The sequence below is a fragment of the Sander vitreus genome, chromosome 23, assembly GCF_031162955.1.
Source record: "Sander vitreus isolate 19-12246 chromosome 23, sanVit1, whole genome shotgun sequence".
Classification (NCBI taxonomy): Eukaryota; Metazoa; Chordata; class Actinopteri; order Perciformes; family Percidae; genus Sander; species Sander vitreus.
In genome coordinates, this window is record NC_135877.1 from 19385485 (window position 1) to 19400899 (window position 15415).

General features: G+C 39.1%; 1 protein-coding gene across 6 annotated transcripts in view; it reads right to left on the minus strand.

Moving 5' to 3' along the window:
* Positions 1 to 269: 269 nt before the first annotated feature.
* The window catches only part of sfmbt2 (Scm like with four mbt domains 2), a 56506-nt gene continuing 41360 nt past the window's right edge, over positions 270 to 15415 (minus strand). For all 6 annotated transcript variants that reach the window (XM_078242847.1, XM_078242844.1, XM_078242846.1 and 3 more), the window contains 10 exons: positions 15387 to 15415; positions 15259 to 15301; positions 12268 to 12335; positions 9403 to 9542; positions 8825 to 8934; positions 6416 to 6591; positions 6084 to 6253; positions 2690 to 2953; positions 1972 to 2097; positions 270 to 1325 (listed from right to left, as the gene is read on the minus strand). The exon at positions 15387 to 15415 is cut by the window's right edge and continues 85 nt beyond it. In XM_078242847.1, the coding sequence (XP_078098973.1) occupies positions 1185 to 1325; positions 1972 to 2097; positions 2690 to 2953; positions 6084 to 6253; positions 6416 to 6591; positions 8825 to 8934; positions 9403 to 9542; positions 12268 to 12335; positions 15259 to 15301; positions 15387 to 15415 (1267 nt within the window). In that variant the 3' untranslated portion in view covers positions 270 to 1184. The remainder of the gene's footprint in view (positions 1326 to 1971; positions 2098 to 2689; positions 2954 to 6083; positions 6254 to 6415; positions 6592 to 8824; positions 8935 to 9402; positions 9543 to 12267; positions 12336 to 15258; positions 15302 to 15386) is intronic.

A 15415-nucleotide genomic window follows, 5' to 3' on the forward strand; every position in this document is an offset into this window, starting at 1 on the left:
AGTATACAAGGTACATCCTTACATCAATAACATAAATCTTTACTGTAATGGAGTATTTTTGTTACGTGGTTTTGCTACAGGATCTGAGTACTTGTCCACCACTATATATTGTTAACTCCTCAGAAATGTTATCCAAAATATAATCGGGGGGGTGGATTGCTAAGGGACTCCAACTATATCTGTTGTGAACATAGTTCAAAGTAGTCAGTATTTTGTAGTTGTAACAAGATAAATGGTCATATTTTGAAAGAGAGGTCATAACCAATGGATAAAAAATCAATAGAAATTTATTTTTGTACTTATCAAAAATATCTGCAACACATTTGCATAGATGGACACAAAATAGCTTACATGATTGTTTCATGTGATTGCAATAATGAGAAAAGAGCAACACAACACAAAGCATTTTAGAGGGGCTTACTACCCCAAACACCTTTTTTTCCTCTATAAATACAAAAGTGTGACTCTAAATACGTAGATGCAGATCATGTTTCTGTTTGTGAAATATCTGTTAGGGGTTTGTTTTAGTGGAAAAGGAGTTTGTGTTGACGAATATAATAATATATCAATTATTTCCTCTCCATCCCAATGGATATATTACTCCCCATTAATAAGGATAACAATAAATATTTCAAATATATTACTTCTTGGTTTGTTAAATACTTTCAAATATATTTTTTCGAAACCAATCATGTCACACAAAAAGGGAAAAACTCTTTATGGTCAATAATGATTTTTAACTTAAATGCTATAATGCTTCTCTATCACAAATAACATGGAAATGAAAAGTAAGAAATAAACACAAATGTCTTCAGAATTGAGTCCTCAGCTTTTCATAATAACTTCTTCACAGATCAGTAAAGCACACGGATCGACTCCGATGTGGTTTGACGGACATGGGTACTGCATCACATTTTCACACCGACAGTATCCCAGAAATGAATCCTTCAACTTCTCATAGGGAAACCTTCTTCGGTTGTAACTTCAGTTTGTGTTTTTTAGTGCCAATGCGACCGCTGCAAAAAATATCCCCTTCTTCTTGCTAGTTGGAAAACAGTAAAAACTTTCACACTGCCAAAACTTTCCACCAGGAGGCACCTAATCCAACACTTCCCAGTCGTGCAGGACCACAACATTTATTTCCACTGACGGGGTGTTCAGTGTTGCTGCTCCTTGACTTCACTTCAGTCGGCATACTGTCTGTAAAAGGCAACCTTGACGCGCTCTATCTGGTGACACAGTTTGATGGCGGGGCCGAGCTTCAGGTCCATACACTCCTGTACGGTGGGCAGAGTTAGCAACAGCAGGGCCTGACCGTCGATGTCCTGCAAAGGAAGAGATGCACATCAATACTTAAATAGAGAAAGAGAGAACAGTTCTACTGATTCTGGCATTTGAAGATTTTTTTCTCGTATTTTTCGGGTTTTAACTGGCTATTCCCCTATTCCCTTTTACCACCGTTCTTTACCGCTGATTGTTTCAAGAGAAAGATGCTTTTTTTGTATCTCTATAAGCAAAAAAAACAACAAAAAGTGTTATTTATGCAGCAAAAGAGGCTATTTACTGCATTTAGAAAACTAGATCCTCTTGCCATTTAGTCCAGCCTAAATTATTCTGGTCATAAAAAGTAATGAGAATAAAGGGGAAGGATGCAAAGTAACTTCTAAATAAGTAAAACAATTTTTTTTTACTTGTATCAAGGATCACAGAGAGATACATTTACTTATTGTTTAAGACATGATCTGAACAATTGTGCGTGTGGGTGCGTGTGTGCTCTTTTACATCTTTGTGTTAAGGACCTTGAAAGTAACGGAATTTAGTTTGGTCCCTTTTGTCTTGTTAGAAAGTAGTATGTAGTTGTCATAGTAAGAGTTGGGGTCTAAGGAATGTATTAAGTCAATAGGTGTCCTCACAAGTGTGTGTGTGTGTGTGTGTGTGTGTGTGTGTGTGTGTGTGTGTGTGTGTGTGTACCTGCTCCTGGAAGATGTTGGCCAGGGACGCACAGTCAGTAGAGTTGATAAACTGAACGACTTCGTCTACGCTCCACTCCAGAGGATTTCTGTCCAAAACCAGCTGACCCTCCTCCTCCACCACCACCTGACACACACATTAAAAACACACTTGTGTTGTTTGGGCAGATAAAGTATAATGTGATATAGTATAAATAAGACAGAATATGGTCAATATTAAACAATCCATGGTGGTAAAACATTCTTGTTCAAGTACGTTTTTTAATAACGTACCTAATGTAGGGTTGGGCATCGTTTTGATTTTAACAATTCTGATTCCAATTCCGATTCTTTTTTTCGATTCCGGTTCTTACCGAATCTCGATTCCGATTCTTTGAGGGGACGGAGTTGAAACGGGTTACGTGCTTATTTCACAGATATGAAAAATATTCATTTGATTCAAGGGTGAATGACAGTTTTACTGGGCTTTTTCAATGTAAAATAAAGCCAAACTTTAGAGCGTCGCTTACTGTGCTCCATGGCTGCAACACAACGAGCGCCTGGAAGTACGCTACGGAAACTTAAACTTGTCCATTCAATTTGGAACTGATAATCTTATTCAAAACCCAAATTTTCCCAAAAGATTCCAATAAAAAAACAATTAGACTTGTAAGTTTTGAAACGATTTCAAGTTGGAACTGTTTCTCGAAGCCCAATCCTAGCCGTCTGTCTGTCTGCACCTGCATGTCTTGTCCTTTGGGTGGCTGGTACTTGTTGTTCTGGTTGTACGCCGACAGCGAGCGGGTCGACCTCCTGCGGCCCTCGGGGGCCTCCTGGCTGCCCGTAGTGTTGCCGGCACTGAAGGCCCTGCGCAGAGTCGCGGCCCGGCGTGGGCGGCTGCTGGTCACTTCCACTGAGGAGGCGTCTGTGTGGTCCTCGTGTGGCTCTGAGCTGGTGCCTTCGCTGCCGGATTGCAATGCCATCTCTTCATCCTCCTCACTGTCCTGAGAGAGGAAGAAAGCCTCAGAGTCAGATGGGGGAGGGGGAGGTGTTGTTTTGCCTTCAGTCTGGTTCTGACAAGACCTCAGACCAGAGGCGGGGCTAGAATGCTGTCAATCTGACAGTTGTGATTTCCATTGGATCAGAGTACTGTCACTTGGCTGCCTGTTTTGCCAATCTTCCCAGCCCTTGTCACATAACCAGTTAATGTTTCCATAATGTCTATCCAAAATTCTGATACCATGAAACCAGCACTGGAATTGTTTTTAAAAAAAGTGGCAGACTGAGCCTATAGAAAATGTGTATTGTATTTGGTTATACAATTTGTATTTTTGCTTAAAATGAAAACAAGTGAAATGAATAATGAATGTGATGTTTTATTTAGCAGAATAACATTGTGTTGTTCTATCCTATTTCCTATATTTCTAAGCAGATTTTCTATGCTGTATTCTGATGCCCTTCAGGGCCCCCCTGACTGATTATTGGTCCCTCCTGTGCCACCCCACTTAAAATCTCATCATCCATGCAGACAACATGCATATCCATGCAGATCTGCATTCATTTAGCAACTTGTTTGAATGGATCTTTGATTTTAGATATTTTTAGACTGTATTACTAATTACAACTAACTGATACTCGTTATTAAATATAGCAATGCCAGTGTCCATCAGGAGATGCACATATTTAGATACTTTTCAGTATTTAAAATCAATGATGATGCAGAATTAGTATGAGTATGAACCCAATCAGATACGGCTACTACTAAGAATCATTAAAAGGGCAGTTGTATCTAAAGAAGAAATGGAATGGAAGATGTTTGCATCTTCTTGCGTCTGGTAATAGAAACGCAAAAAAATGAAGTTAGATACATTTTTGTGAGAAATGGCGCCACTTTACCACACCACGTTTGGACCAGTTGGCATAAAAAACATTCCCGTAATATTTTTGTCTAATCTAATGGTAGAACTCGGCCACTTTCCAGCTCCACTGGTGTCTCATTGGTGTCACAACAAGAGGAGATATTTAAGCTGGGCAGGAACATACACTACGGTCAAAAGTTTGGGGTCACTTAGAAATTTCCATTCCACTCTATTATAGACAGAATACCAGCTGAGACCAGTTGCGTTGATTTTTTAATCAGAGAAGCAGTTTTCAGATTACATTATGCGCTTACATAATTGCAAAAGGGTTCTCGACTGTTGTAGAAAGAAGTGGCTGATCTTTAATGCAATATCTACATTATCAGCAACCATTCATCAAATGTTCCAAAGGCACATTCTGTTTAATAATATGATATCATTTTAAAAGGCTAACTGAGAAAACATTGGAGAACCCTTTTGCAATTATGTAAGCACATAATGTAATCTGAAAACTGCTGCCCTGGTTAAAAAAACAATGCAACTGATCTCAGCTGATATTCTGTCAATAATGGAGTGGAATAGAAGTTTCTAAGTGACCTTGAACTTTTGACCGGTAGTGTATGTGAGATTAGTTCCTTGTAAGTGACATAAGCATGACTCATGTTGTCCTCAAGAGTTTCAAGTTTCCACTAAGAGCAAGAACTCAGAGGGATTGGATCAGTTTGCTACGTGGGGTTGGGTTCCAATAGCCGGTTCCAAACCCAGATTTGTTTAGCTCTACGAGAGTTTCTTATTGAATCTTCACTGTGTTGTTGTATAGCAATGAGACATACAAAACATTCATATTTAGCAAAAATAGAAAATGTATATCTTGAAAAAAAACTTGTTTTGGTTCCTTGAACATCATTATTTGAGTTGTAGTTCTAAAATATGAAGTTTATGATTGATAACTCATTAGTCGAAGTTGATAAAACCTGGACCCTAATACATTTGATATGCATTTATTCAGCTAATTTTATGTTGTTTCATTTTATTAAACACTAACTCTATTGCTATAGCAGCTTTTTAAAGGTGCTGTAGGATTGTGAAGATCCAGGACTTAGCCAAAAAATGTGAACAACTTCTCAGTCTCAGCCAGATTTGTTTATAAATGACCTGCTTCATGTAGTTCTACTGGAACAAAGGGTTTCATAGTTTCATACATAGTTTCAGCAAATATGACAGAAAGTTAGTTTTAGTAGTCTTACCTACTGCACCTTTAACTGAAATGACGATTTATTATGTATTTATTAATTAAATTTATTGGCATTCATGGTTATTTTTCCAAGCAAAAATGCCCAAAATGACCTTGTTCCAGCCTCTCAATTGTGAGGCTTTTTCCGCTTTTCACACTTTGTTTGGGTTTTGGACCGTTGGTTGAACAAAACAATAAAGCTACAATTAAGGATTATTTTCAAGATCAATTAGTCTGCAGATTACTTTTTATAGTTTCCCACAGCTCAAGATGAAGAACTTTAAATATCTTGTTTTGTCCAATCCACAGTCCACAAACTAAATACATTCAGTTTGCAATGATTTAAAACAGAGAAAAACGTAACATTAGAGAAGCAAGAACAAGCTTTTTCTTTTCAGAAATTTTAAAAATAATTGACATGACTACAATAATTAATTTTAAAGTTTATTAAAATAGTTGCTGATTAATTTTGTGTTGATCAACTAACCAATAGCTCTCCAAAACAAGCAACCTTTTCTACACCCAATTGATAATAAATATATATATATATTTTTTTTTTTAAGATTATTTTTTGGGCTTTTTCCGCCTTTATTTTGATAGGACAGCTAGGTGAGAAAGGGGAGAGAGAGGGGGAAGGGGGAAGACATGCAGGGAATTGTCACAGGTCGGATTCGAACCCTGGACCTTTGCGTCGAGGCATCAACCTTTGGTGACCAAAACCAGTCCGACCAGTAAACGCATATAAAACACCCACAAAACAATAACTTATCACAGAGTTTTTTCTTTTACAACATCATAAAACCAAAGCACATATTCAAAAGGGCCTTTAATTGGTGTAAAATGATGAGTGGGTAAACTTATAGGCTGTCTAAACTAAATTTAAAAAGCTCCTCTTCTTCCTGTCACATGTAGGGATGTTTATATTTATACACCGGATTATGACTGTACACTCAGTATCCGCCTGTAGCGTGAGCAGGAGCTGACAGGACGCCCCGTTTACACAAAACAAGAGAGGAAGAAAGAAGAGAAGTGTTATCTAACCTGCGGTGAGCCAGCAGGAGTGTAGTCCACAGCGGACGAGCGTCTCTTCTTCTGCACAAAGATAGCTTTCCTCTTCTTCCTGCGGCGCGTCGGCTTGGCCAGCTCTCCCTCGGCTGCCTCCTCTCCTCCCATCGGCTTGGACAGCTTCCTCTTCTTCCCATAGTAATAGGCTGCGGACACACAGCAGATGTTGAAAACAATACACCCCAAATCAAATCCTAGCTACTCATCAGAGGCAATTATACACTCTGCAGTGTCACAAGCTTTGATTTGGAGTCTTCTTCATAGCTGTGGTGGTGCAGGAAGTGATGCGTGAAATTACAGAGACTCACTGTATTTGGTTTTCGTCTGAACGAAGCAGTTCTCCGGGCACTTGCCGGTGACGAGGACGGGGCTGAAGAGGTTGGGGCAGCACTGCAGCTTCACGCACACCTTACGGCAGAAGTCTGGGATCTGGTCTGCGAGGCGGACTATCCGGATGGTGGAGCGATAAGTTTTCCCTTTATATCTGGGGGAAAAAAAGAAAGGGCAAGCACGAGGAGGGATGTCGTGACATTGTCAGCCAGTGATTACACTTTTATTTATGAGAACAATGCATAATGAAACCGTAATCCATCTAAAGCACTCAACAATAAATGATGATTGCCGGCGCAGTTATGATGTTTGATGTCAGATTGTCTGGTTGATGAGGATTATCCAGGAGAGCGGAGTATGACGCAGGGTCGATTTTGCAATCTCCCATCAAATGGCTAAGGTTAGGAAAGGTGAGCTGATCTGTTGGCAGCGCTCAGGGACAAATCTGATCTGCAATCTGATGTGAGATTGACTTCTTCTGAGTGACTTCTTAAACATTCAAACAGACACAGATTAAGGCTGAGATTATATCTATAGACTAAAACCCTAATACGTTTTGTTTTTTGTTTTTAAACTTATTTAATCACTTATTACCAAGACAGAGAAATAATGAAGCAATACAAATAAATATATTTATAACCAGGAGGAAGAGTTTCTCCCTGTTTAATTTAAATAACTAAATGGTAAAGACATTTTACCATGCACGTTAAAAACTGCAGACCTGCAGTCTGGCTACACAGTTTAACATTCTGGGATAAGGGGACAAAAGCGCTCTGCCTTGTTTGCATTCTTTTTTTTTAAACCAATCACAATCGTCAGTAAGCTCTGGATGCAGCGACGATGCCCTTGTAAAATATTAGTTAGCGGAGATAACGGAAGGGAAAGCAGCCCAGTACATTCGCTAAAACAGACTACTGGACATGATATATTCCTTAATCTCTTGTGATTTAGATGTCCGTGAGCGTAACTGATCTATTTGTAAAATCCAAAGCATGTAATTGAACCCTTTTTTGAAACATGGGGAACCTGATGATGCCTGGTCTAAGTTACATGTATACATTTTTTTTTTTTCTTGCTGCAACCATTCACAAATTTAAAGATAGTTTCACCATTTCTTCATTGTAGTCTTAAAACAATAGCCAGGTGCCCACATGAACATGCTGTTCATACTGCCTAATGCACATTTGATGTAAGCGATGGTGAACAAAATCCACAGTTTTCGTTTTGTGCAAAATGTATTCCAAAGTTTATCTGAAGTTAATGTGAGACTTCAGCAGTCTAAGCAAGTCAAATCAAGTGGATGTTTTCCAAAGACATTTATTCTTAATCTTTTAAGTATAATATTCCCTCCCTATGTTTCCCTGGACTGTGTCTCCTTGTTGCAGTGCAGTTCCTTGTTTGATCGTAAGGAGTGAATTTTGTGTACAGCAACACTGGAAGATACACACTTGATTTGTTTAACTCAGACTTATGAAGCCTAAAATTAGCTTTTGGATAAACATTGGAGCGTATTTTTAACAGTAGGAATGATTACAGCAAACAAAACCTGTTTCAGTGTCCATATGGGCGTGAGGACAGACTTTTGTTAGACCTATGCGTCAGAGCTTGTTGCTGGCTGTATGATCCAGCATTTTGTACCACCAATTAGCAATTCATGTAAAACATGTTAGGGCTGCAACTAATGATAATCAGTTGTATAGTTAGTCTTGATAGTCTTTTTTTTCTTTTTGATGAATTTATTAACCATTTAGTGTGTAAAATGTCAATACATTTGGGGGAAAAAAAATGTCCATCACAAGTTCCCACAGTCTAAAGTAACATCTTGAAATGTCAAAACCCTCAGATATTAAGTTGGCGATAATATAACATTTCTCCTGTGATAATTAAGTCGCTATGTGATCAGAGCTGCTAACAAGTCCTGTCTGATGACTTGGCTCTCTGGGCAACAAATGCCCCCCAAAAATGAAAAGTAACTTCTGTGCTCTGCAGCATTCACAGGTCTTTCTCGTTTTAGCCAGAAATAATGGGGCATGCAGCCTGGAGCTGTGAAATAATTTGGCTCCATGCAGCCAGCAGTGGAATAAAATGCAGACCTCACACAGAAAATAACATCAGAAAATTCAATGAAGGGAGCAAAAATGGAATCGTAGCGACAGTGAGAGGAAAACCACCAGGCTCTTCTGAGAGGCCTGCTACTGATTTTCGGGGAAAATGTGGTCATAGTCTGATTTATTATGATTTATAATACATTAAGCATGAAAGCCAAAAAGGCGTGTAATTGTATGACTTCATTGCCCTTCAAAATGACCAAATCAAACAGGGAAAGTCTGTTCTTTTCTTTTTTGCTGAACGTTTTTTTGCCCTTCTGTGTATTTTGGTTTCCTCACTTGGCTTTGAGGGTCTCCTCTTGGCTGTCCCAGCTCGTATCCTCCAGATCCTGCAGCTCCTTCAGGACTCGTCCAGGCTTGTAGGCGGCATTGATCAGCATGCTCAGCAGCTGGAGCCAAAAAGCAGAGCGCAGATTAAAAAAATTATAAACTCCTGGTTCAACTGAACAAATCTCAGGAAGAATCAGAGTAACTGCACAAATATGAAGGAGGACAAACACAGATCACACTCGTCTTCATAAATCGTGGGCATTTGTGCATGCGCACACACATACAGAACGTGCATGTGCACGTACAAACAGTCTCTGGAGAAATTAAGAGGCTGTTCTGCTGTGCGGTAGTGGTGGTGTGCATGTGTAAACACACTTGACTGACAGCTCCTCACATTAAAATGAAGGCACTGCTGGTAAACTGCAGGTGGTTAACAAGACACCGCTGTCTCACCCTCCATCTTTCACCTCCTCCCCCCTCCCAATCTCCATTGGCCCGCCTTTCCCTTTGAAAGTGTGTAACTCTTTGATTAAACCTGTTCCTCTTCGTCTCTCCTCCCCCCCACCCCCCTTCTAACATCAGCCCACCTCTTTGAGGACCAGCGTGCATTTTCCTGGCCCGACGGCCTGCGGCAGCTCCGCAATGCGTCCCTTGTTGAGGTAGGGTCCTGAGAAACAGCGGTGGTTGACAAAAATCTTGGAGCAGCAGTATCTGCCATTGACTGAGCCTGGGATAAAGGACCATAAACAGAAATGTCAGAAATCATCTCTTTAGACAAAAAGAAATATTAAACAAGTAAGTAATAATACAACAATACATTTTTCCACTGCTCGTCATTGAACTCCTCTATGGAATTAATCATCACTACATTGAGTCATCTTAATAAAAGCACACACACAAATGAACCATGGTTTGTATTATCTGAGATCTAAGAATAAATTTAAAGTACTCATATTATACTCATTTTCAGGTTCATAATTGTATTTAGAGGTTGTAGGTTTTTTCTTTTCTTTTTTTCAAGCAAATCAAAATGCATCGCTACAAAAACAAAGCAGGGTCATATCCTCTGGACTAGTGAATATTTCTTTGAGAGAAACATTGCTATGCAATTTAAAATGTAGCAACGGCAGAGTTGGCATTTGCTCATACCTTGGTAATTATCTGGGTAATATACCAGGCAAAACTATACCAGCAAAATGCCGTATGCACTTTGAGGAAACGTCTGGATAAAACTATACTGCTTCGCACTTTGCAAAATAGACATGCTGCCTTCAGACTGCTAAAGTTTTCGTGCTCTGCCGTATCTCAGAATGCAAAGTACTCCTGGCTACAGGAGCCGTTTAGCTCAAACTTGCGGATTACACCTGTTGGTTGGGTCGGATCATGAATTATTCATTACTAAATACGTAGCAATCACAAAAAAACAAAACATTTTGAGGTATTATTTCTAGAGTTTAACGCAAAAAAAAAAAAATCTGCTAATCTGCTTAATGTGGACTGTGTGGGTGTGGTTTGATCAGATTTTATTGACTGTGACCCTACAATCTCACAGCTGCCATCAGATTCTGATTCAAATGTTGCTAAATCCTGATTTTTTTTAAAAGAATCCAACTGAACCCCGCCCACTCCAAACCAGTAAGAAGAGCACAGAGAAAAACAACAAATATACAAATCTGTCGTGTAAAATATCCATAACTGTTGTTACTTTGGTGTTCATGTGGGAAGCCATCACTAAGATCAAGAAGCTGATTAAGAAAATAGGGTTTCAGGGCCCCCAGTCCATGCTTTGTTCTTTTAATGCTATTTTGCTGCCTAAGAAGCTGTATGTCTAACAGTTTTTCTTATATTCTTGTACATCACTAGTATGTGACTTTAAGCATTTCACCACAGAGGTGAATTCAGAGCCCAAGAGTACATCCTGTTCATGTGACCCCCCCCCTCCCCCTTCAGAGATAAATGAGGGTCGACATAACAAATCTGCACTCTGCCCTTCCTGCAGCCCCCCGACTACTGCTGGCACCTGGAACAGCACCACTAGGGATGAATAGCAATTAGGTGAGGGGATGAATATGCATAGGTGAGTGGGTGTTTTTACACAGGGAACTTGGAAAAAGAGGGCAAGGGTCTCCTGGAAACAACGCGTAGCACACCGCTCTCTTTGTGCTTGAACATACATGTTGTTTACGTACAGATCCACCCCAAACATAACACTGTATCTTTCAGATTGGTCTGCTGAAATGCACCCAAAAATACACCTAACTTTGCTTGGGTTAAGTATTTTTTACTTGGGCCTTGTTTTCCAAATTTTGACTTTAATCCAATTGTTCCTTTAACCCAGTTATTTTAGGTACTTATTATTGTTATTTATTTCTTCTTTGTCCTTTTAAACTGTACCACTAAAAGTCAGATGTTAACAGGTAAAAATGTCAACCTAAACATTCATTTTTACTTCTAAATAAATGGTTTACATATTGTGTTTAACTAGAAGGCTTATTTAACACCTGTGTGATTGCTTGTGTGGTGGACTGCCACGTGCACTTAGTTTTAAACTGTGTGTTAACACGGATAACAGAAAATGGATAAAACTACAAAAATAAAACTACAGTTGTAAAAGAAACTGACATTTTTTTTTAAAAGACCTTAAAAGAAAGGATGCAGCATTTCTGGCTCTTTGTTTTTGTCTGTGGGTGTATTTTTTGGTTCCAGCTGAAAACTGGCCAAAACAGACATACAGTAGTAGAGTGCAGCTACAGTAAAATCTGATAGCAGAAAAAATGTTCTCTAATGCATTAGCGATAAAGGAGGATTTCCTTTGCAGCACCATTCAATAAGCACGCAGGGAAAGAATCATTTTTTTTGTATATTGTTTATGTGAGAGAGAAAAAAACCTTTACTAAAGAGGAAATGAGTGAATAAATTAATATCCAGTGTTTTAAACATGGCATGTGAGCAAATAGGAATTAAATGACTTAACCTGTTTTCATTCAATACTTGTGCACTGTCCAACATTAGAAAATAGAGAGGCAGTAGAACACGCTACCTAATAAATGATGAAATTAATGAGAGGAATTCGCTGTCACTGCGTTGAGTGAGAGGAGCAGGCCTCTCTCGGGCTCACAATAGTTGTTAATTAAGCCTTCAATGGCAATATACATTTTAAATCAGGGATTGATGCAGCTTGTAAGAGAACCGAGAAACATTCCTTAGTTTCCAACTCAGCTCCCCTTTTTTGCATACCATTTTCCAAATACCGTTCGAGCATTGTAAATGTTCTGTCACGTGTAAATAAAGACATAAAGCCATCACAAGCCGTGTTTCATGTCTGAAAAGGACTTATAAAGAAACAAAATACTGAGTATCTAAAAAGCGGGGTTTCCCCTTAACTCTCATCACAGGAGCTCGTTAGCATTAATTGCTAGAGATAAATCATGTGTAACGTGGCTGTTGATTACCTGGATCCATGGCGACGGGCTGGCAGAGGTTGACAGGAGCCGTCTCTAACGGCTGGGACGGAGCCAACCTGCAGGAGGAAGGCAATCAATACAGTCAAACTAATCAATAAAATTATCCAAGTGATCTAATCAGACAGGAAACAACAGTGCAATCATTGAGCCGATCAATCTTCACAACAAATACTACAGTTTAGACGCAGGTAGGTTAGAAAGCAGCGGGGGGGCGAAGTGACGAGGAGGGCGTATTGATGAAAGGATTCCCCTGAAGGTGAGAAATGGAATTATTGGTTAGATGAGAGAGCTGACAAAGTGCTGCTGAAGCCGTTATATTTCTCCTGCTCTCCAACCCCCCACCCCACCCTTCGTACTCCGGGGGCTGCGTTTGCCAGCCGACAGCGTAACATGTCATTTGTCAACAAAATCAATCAGCACCCCGGGAAAGCAATTTCTGCTCTAAAAAGCCACTGTTTCAATTAATGTCTTTGGAGTGACAGAAAGGGAGAAAAGCCTCGGGGGGTTTCTGTAGAAACCTTTACTTTTAGTTTTTCTGGCTCACAGGTAGAAAGATGGAAAACAAAAGGCTGTGAATGAAACCATTTTTCCACCACGCTGAAGTGAAACACACAATGGCTGTGGTTAAATTACAGTGTATATTGGCTGAGGGAGTCATCTTACACATTGAGCAGCAGTTTGAATGAATATTGAATGAATTGAATGGACATAAAATAAAAATATAGCACCATGTACAGACATGAAAAAGAGGATTTTATCGATCTCACTCCATTCTCTCATATCCCAGGTCACATTTCTTTTTCTCTTTACATTTGTGCAATACTGTTGGATAAACTTGTCACTTACTTTTACACACAATCCTCATTTTCATACATGTATATAGTGCTATATTGAATTTGTCATCTTATCTTACATCTTATCAGTTGTCATTTTAACTTTTACATGCTCATGCTTTTATTCCTGCTCGTTCCCTCTTCAAATACATTTCATCGTACCGTTGACACTTGTTAACCTACATACGACTAATAAAACTTGAACAAACAAGGAGAGGGAAATGCAAACAATGCTTACGACTACGGATGTCCTGATCAGCTTTTTTTGGCCCCTGATCCGATTTTTTTAATATTTAATATCTGCTGATACACAGTCCCGAGTCCGATACTTGTATTGCTCAAATAATAGAGATGCACACAGTTTTTTTGTTTACAAAAATTACTAAGTAAACAAAGTAATTCAAATATGTCTTAAGCTTAATACATTAACTTGTGCAGCAAATAACACCAAAACAGTTCTCTTTAGGATCCCAGCAAACCCCCAAACAAAAATTAAACAGTTTCAAGTTCCCAGCTGGACAACGAAAACTAAACTAAGTGAGGCCTCTTGTGCTTAATAGTCAATCTTTGATTTTCTTCTTGTGTTTAAATCCGGTGTTGGCTCCAGGGAAAAACAGCCTGTAAGCGTGGTTTCCTGGAGGAATGACGGAAGACGTGTGGAGAATTGAAGTAATCCGCTTCTGTAAAAAACGGATGGCTTAGAAAGACAGACTTTTTTTTACTTGTTGCCAAGGGCCTGCAAGCTACGAGACCCTCTGGACGGACACTGGTGAGTGGCTGCGCGCCATCTAGGTTTAAATGTGCTGGCATCTAGGCGGTCTGGCGTTGTGTCTGTGGCGCAGGGCGTATGTGATTAAAGACAGCAATCACTACAAGCTGATGTAAATGATCGGAGTAAGGTAATCGGGGTAAATGCCGATCCCCGATCAATTAAAAAAATGCCCATAGCGGCTCCAATCTGATACTTGTGATCCGATACTTGTGATCAGGATCGGGACATCCCTACTTACGACCAATTTAACATTCACAAGAGTTTTGAGTTGTCCAGTTGCAAGAAAGCCTGATAATCACTTATTGCTATTTTGTTTCACTTCATTGTTCTGTTCTTACCGCAACTAATGATTATTGTCATTATTGATTAATCTGCTGATTATTATCTCCGTTAATGGAATAATCATTTGGTCTATAAGTTTATACGTTTTGACCTCTAAACCTCTGTCATGTCTTCTCATTTGAATACATTTTTGAGGCCCAATGAGATAAAGCTATCCAGGTTTTTGGCACATGTAAATATTATTAGTTTTTATATTAAGAGTTTGAAAAAGTCACATTCTGACGGTACAGTATAATCAACTAGTTTTGTTCACTATTCAATAAATGTGAGGTCATAAAGGTAATAGATATTCCTTTATATGGTAACAGGTCAAACCTTAGAATTTACGTTCATTTATGACTTACATGCTTTAGTAAATGTGCTGCCAACATTAAATATATCTGCAAAATGTTCACCACCATCCATTTGTTTTCTCTACAATAACTGCTCCTGGCCAATACTGCATAATTAACATTGTTATGGTTTAATTAGGGAGTTAAAAACTCTTGAGTAAAGTTGGGAAAAGATCATGCATGATCAGCATCATGTTTTGGCCGGTTAGCTCAGTTGGTAGAGCAGGCACACATATGTAGAGGTTTACTCCTCCCCTTTTTATGTCTGAGCTGTCTTATCATTAAAGGCGGAAATGCCCATACAAATTATCTTTAAAAAAAAAAAGTCTTTAAGCATGATGTGTTACTTCTTCATATTTGTATGCCCAACTATCCAAACATAATCCTTTCCTCCGAAATGTACTGTATTTAGTGAAGCAAATTAGTAATTTAAATGTGTAAACGTTCAATTGCGTTGAGTTCAGATAACTGCAAAGGCTATAACGCATGTTTTTTTATAATTTTTAAAGCATATGCAATTATGTTTCTCCACTTTTTTTTTTTTTTTTTTTTTTATCCGTCTGTATACTGTCTGGCTGAGGCTAATGAAACCGAGGCAATCTTGAAACGGATCCAGATTTCAACTCCCAAGATATGTCAGCATGAGCTTCACATCAGTCAAACTCCACCTGTGATAAGTTATGATCGATAAATGTCTTACTGTTTCTCTGGCTGGACCACCGCTATCTTCTTCTGTTTCTGGCCTGCAGAAAAAAAGAGTGTGCATTAAGCTGTCACTCCCAAGTAACTATGTGTATATGTTGTGTGTGTTTCTGTGTGTGTACATACAGACAGGTTTGAGTGGTGGGGTCAGAGGA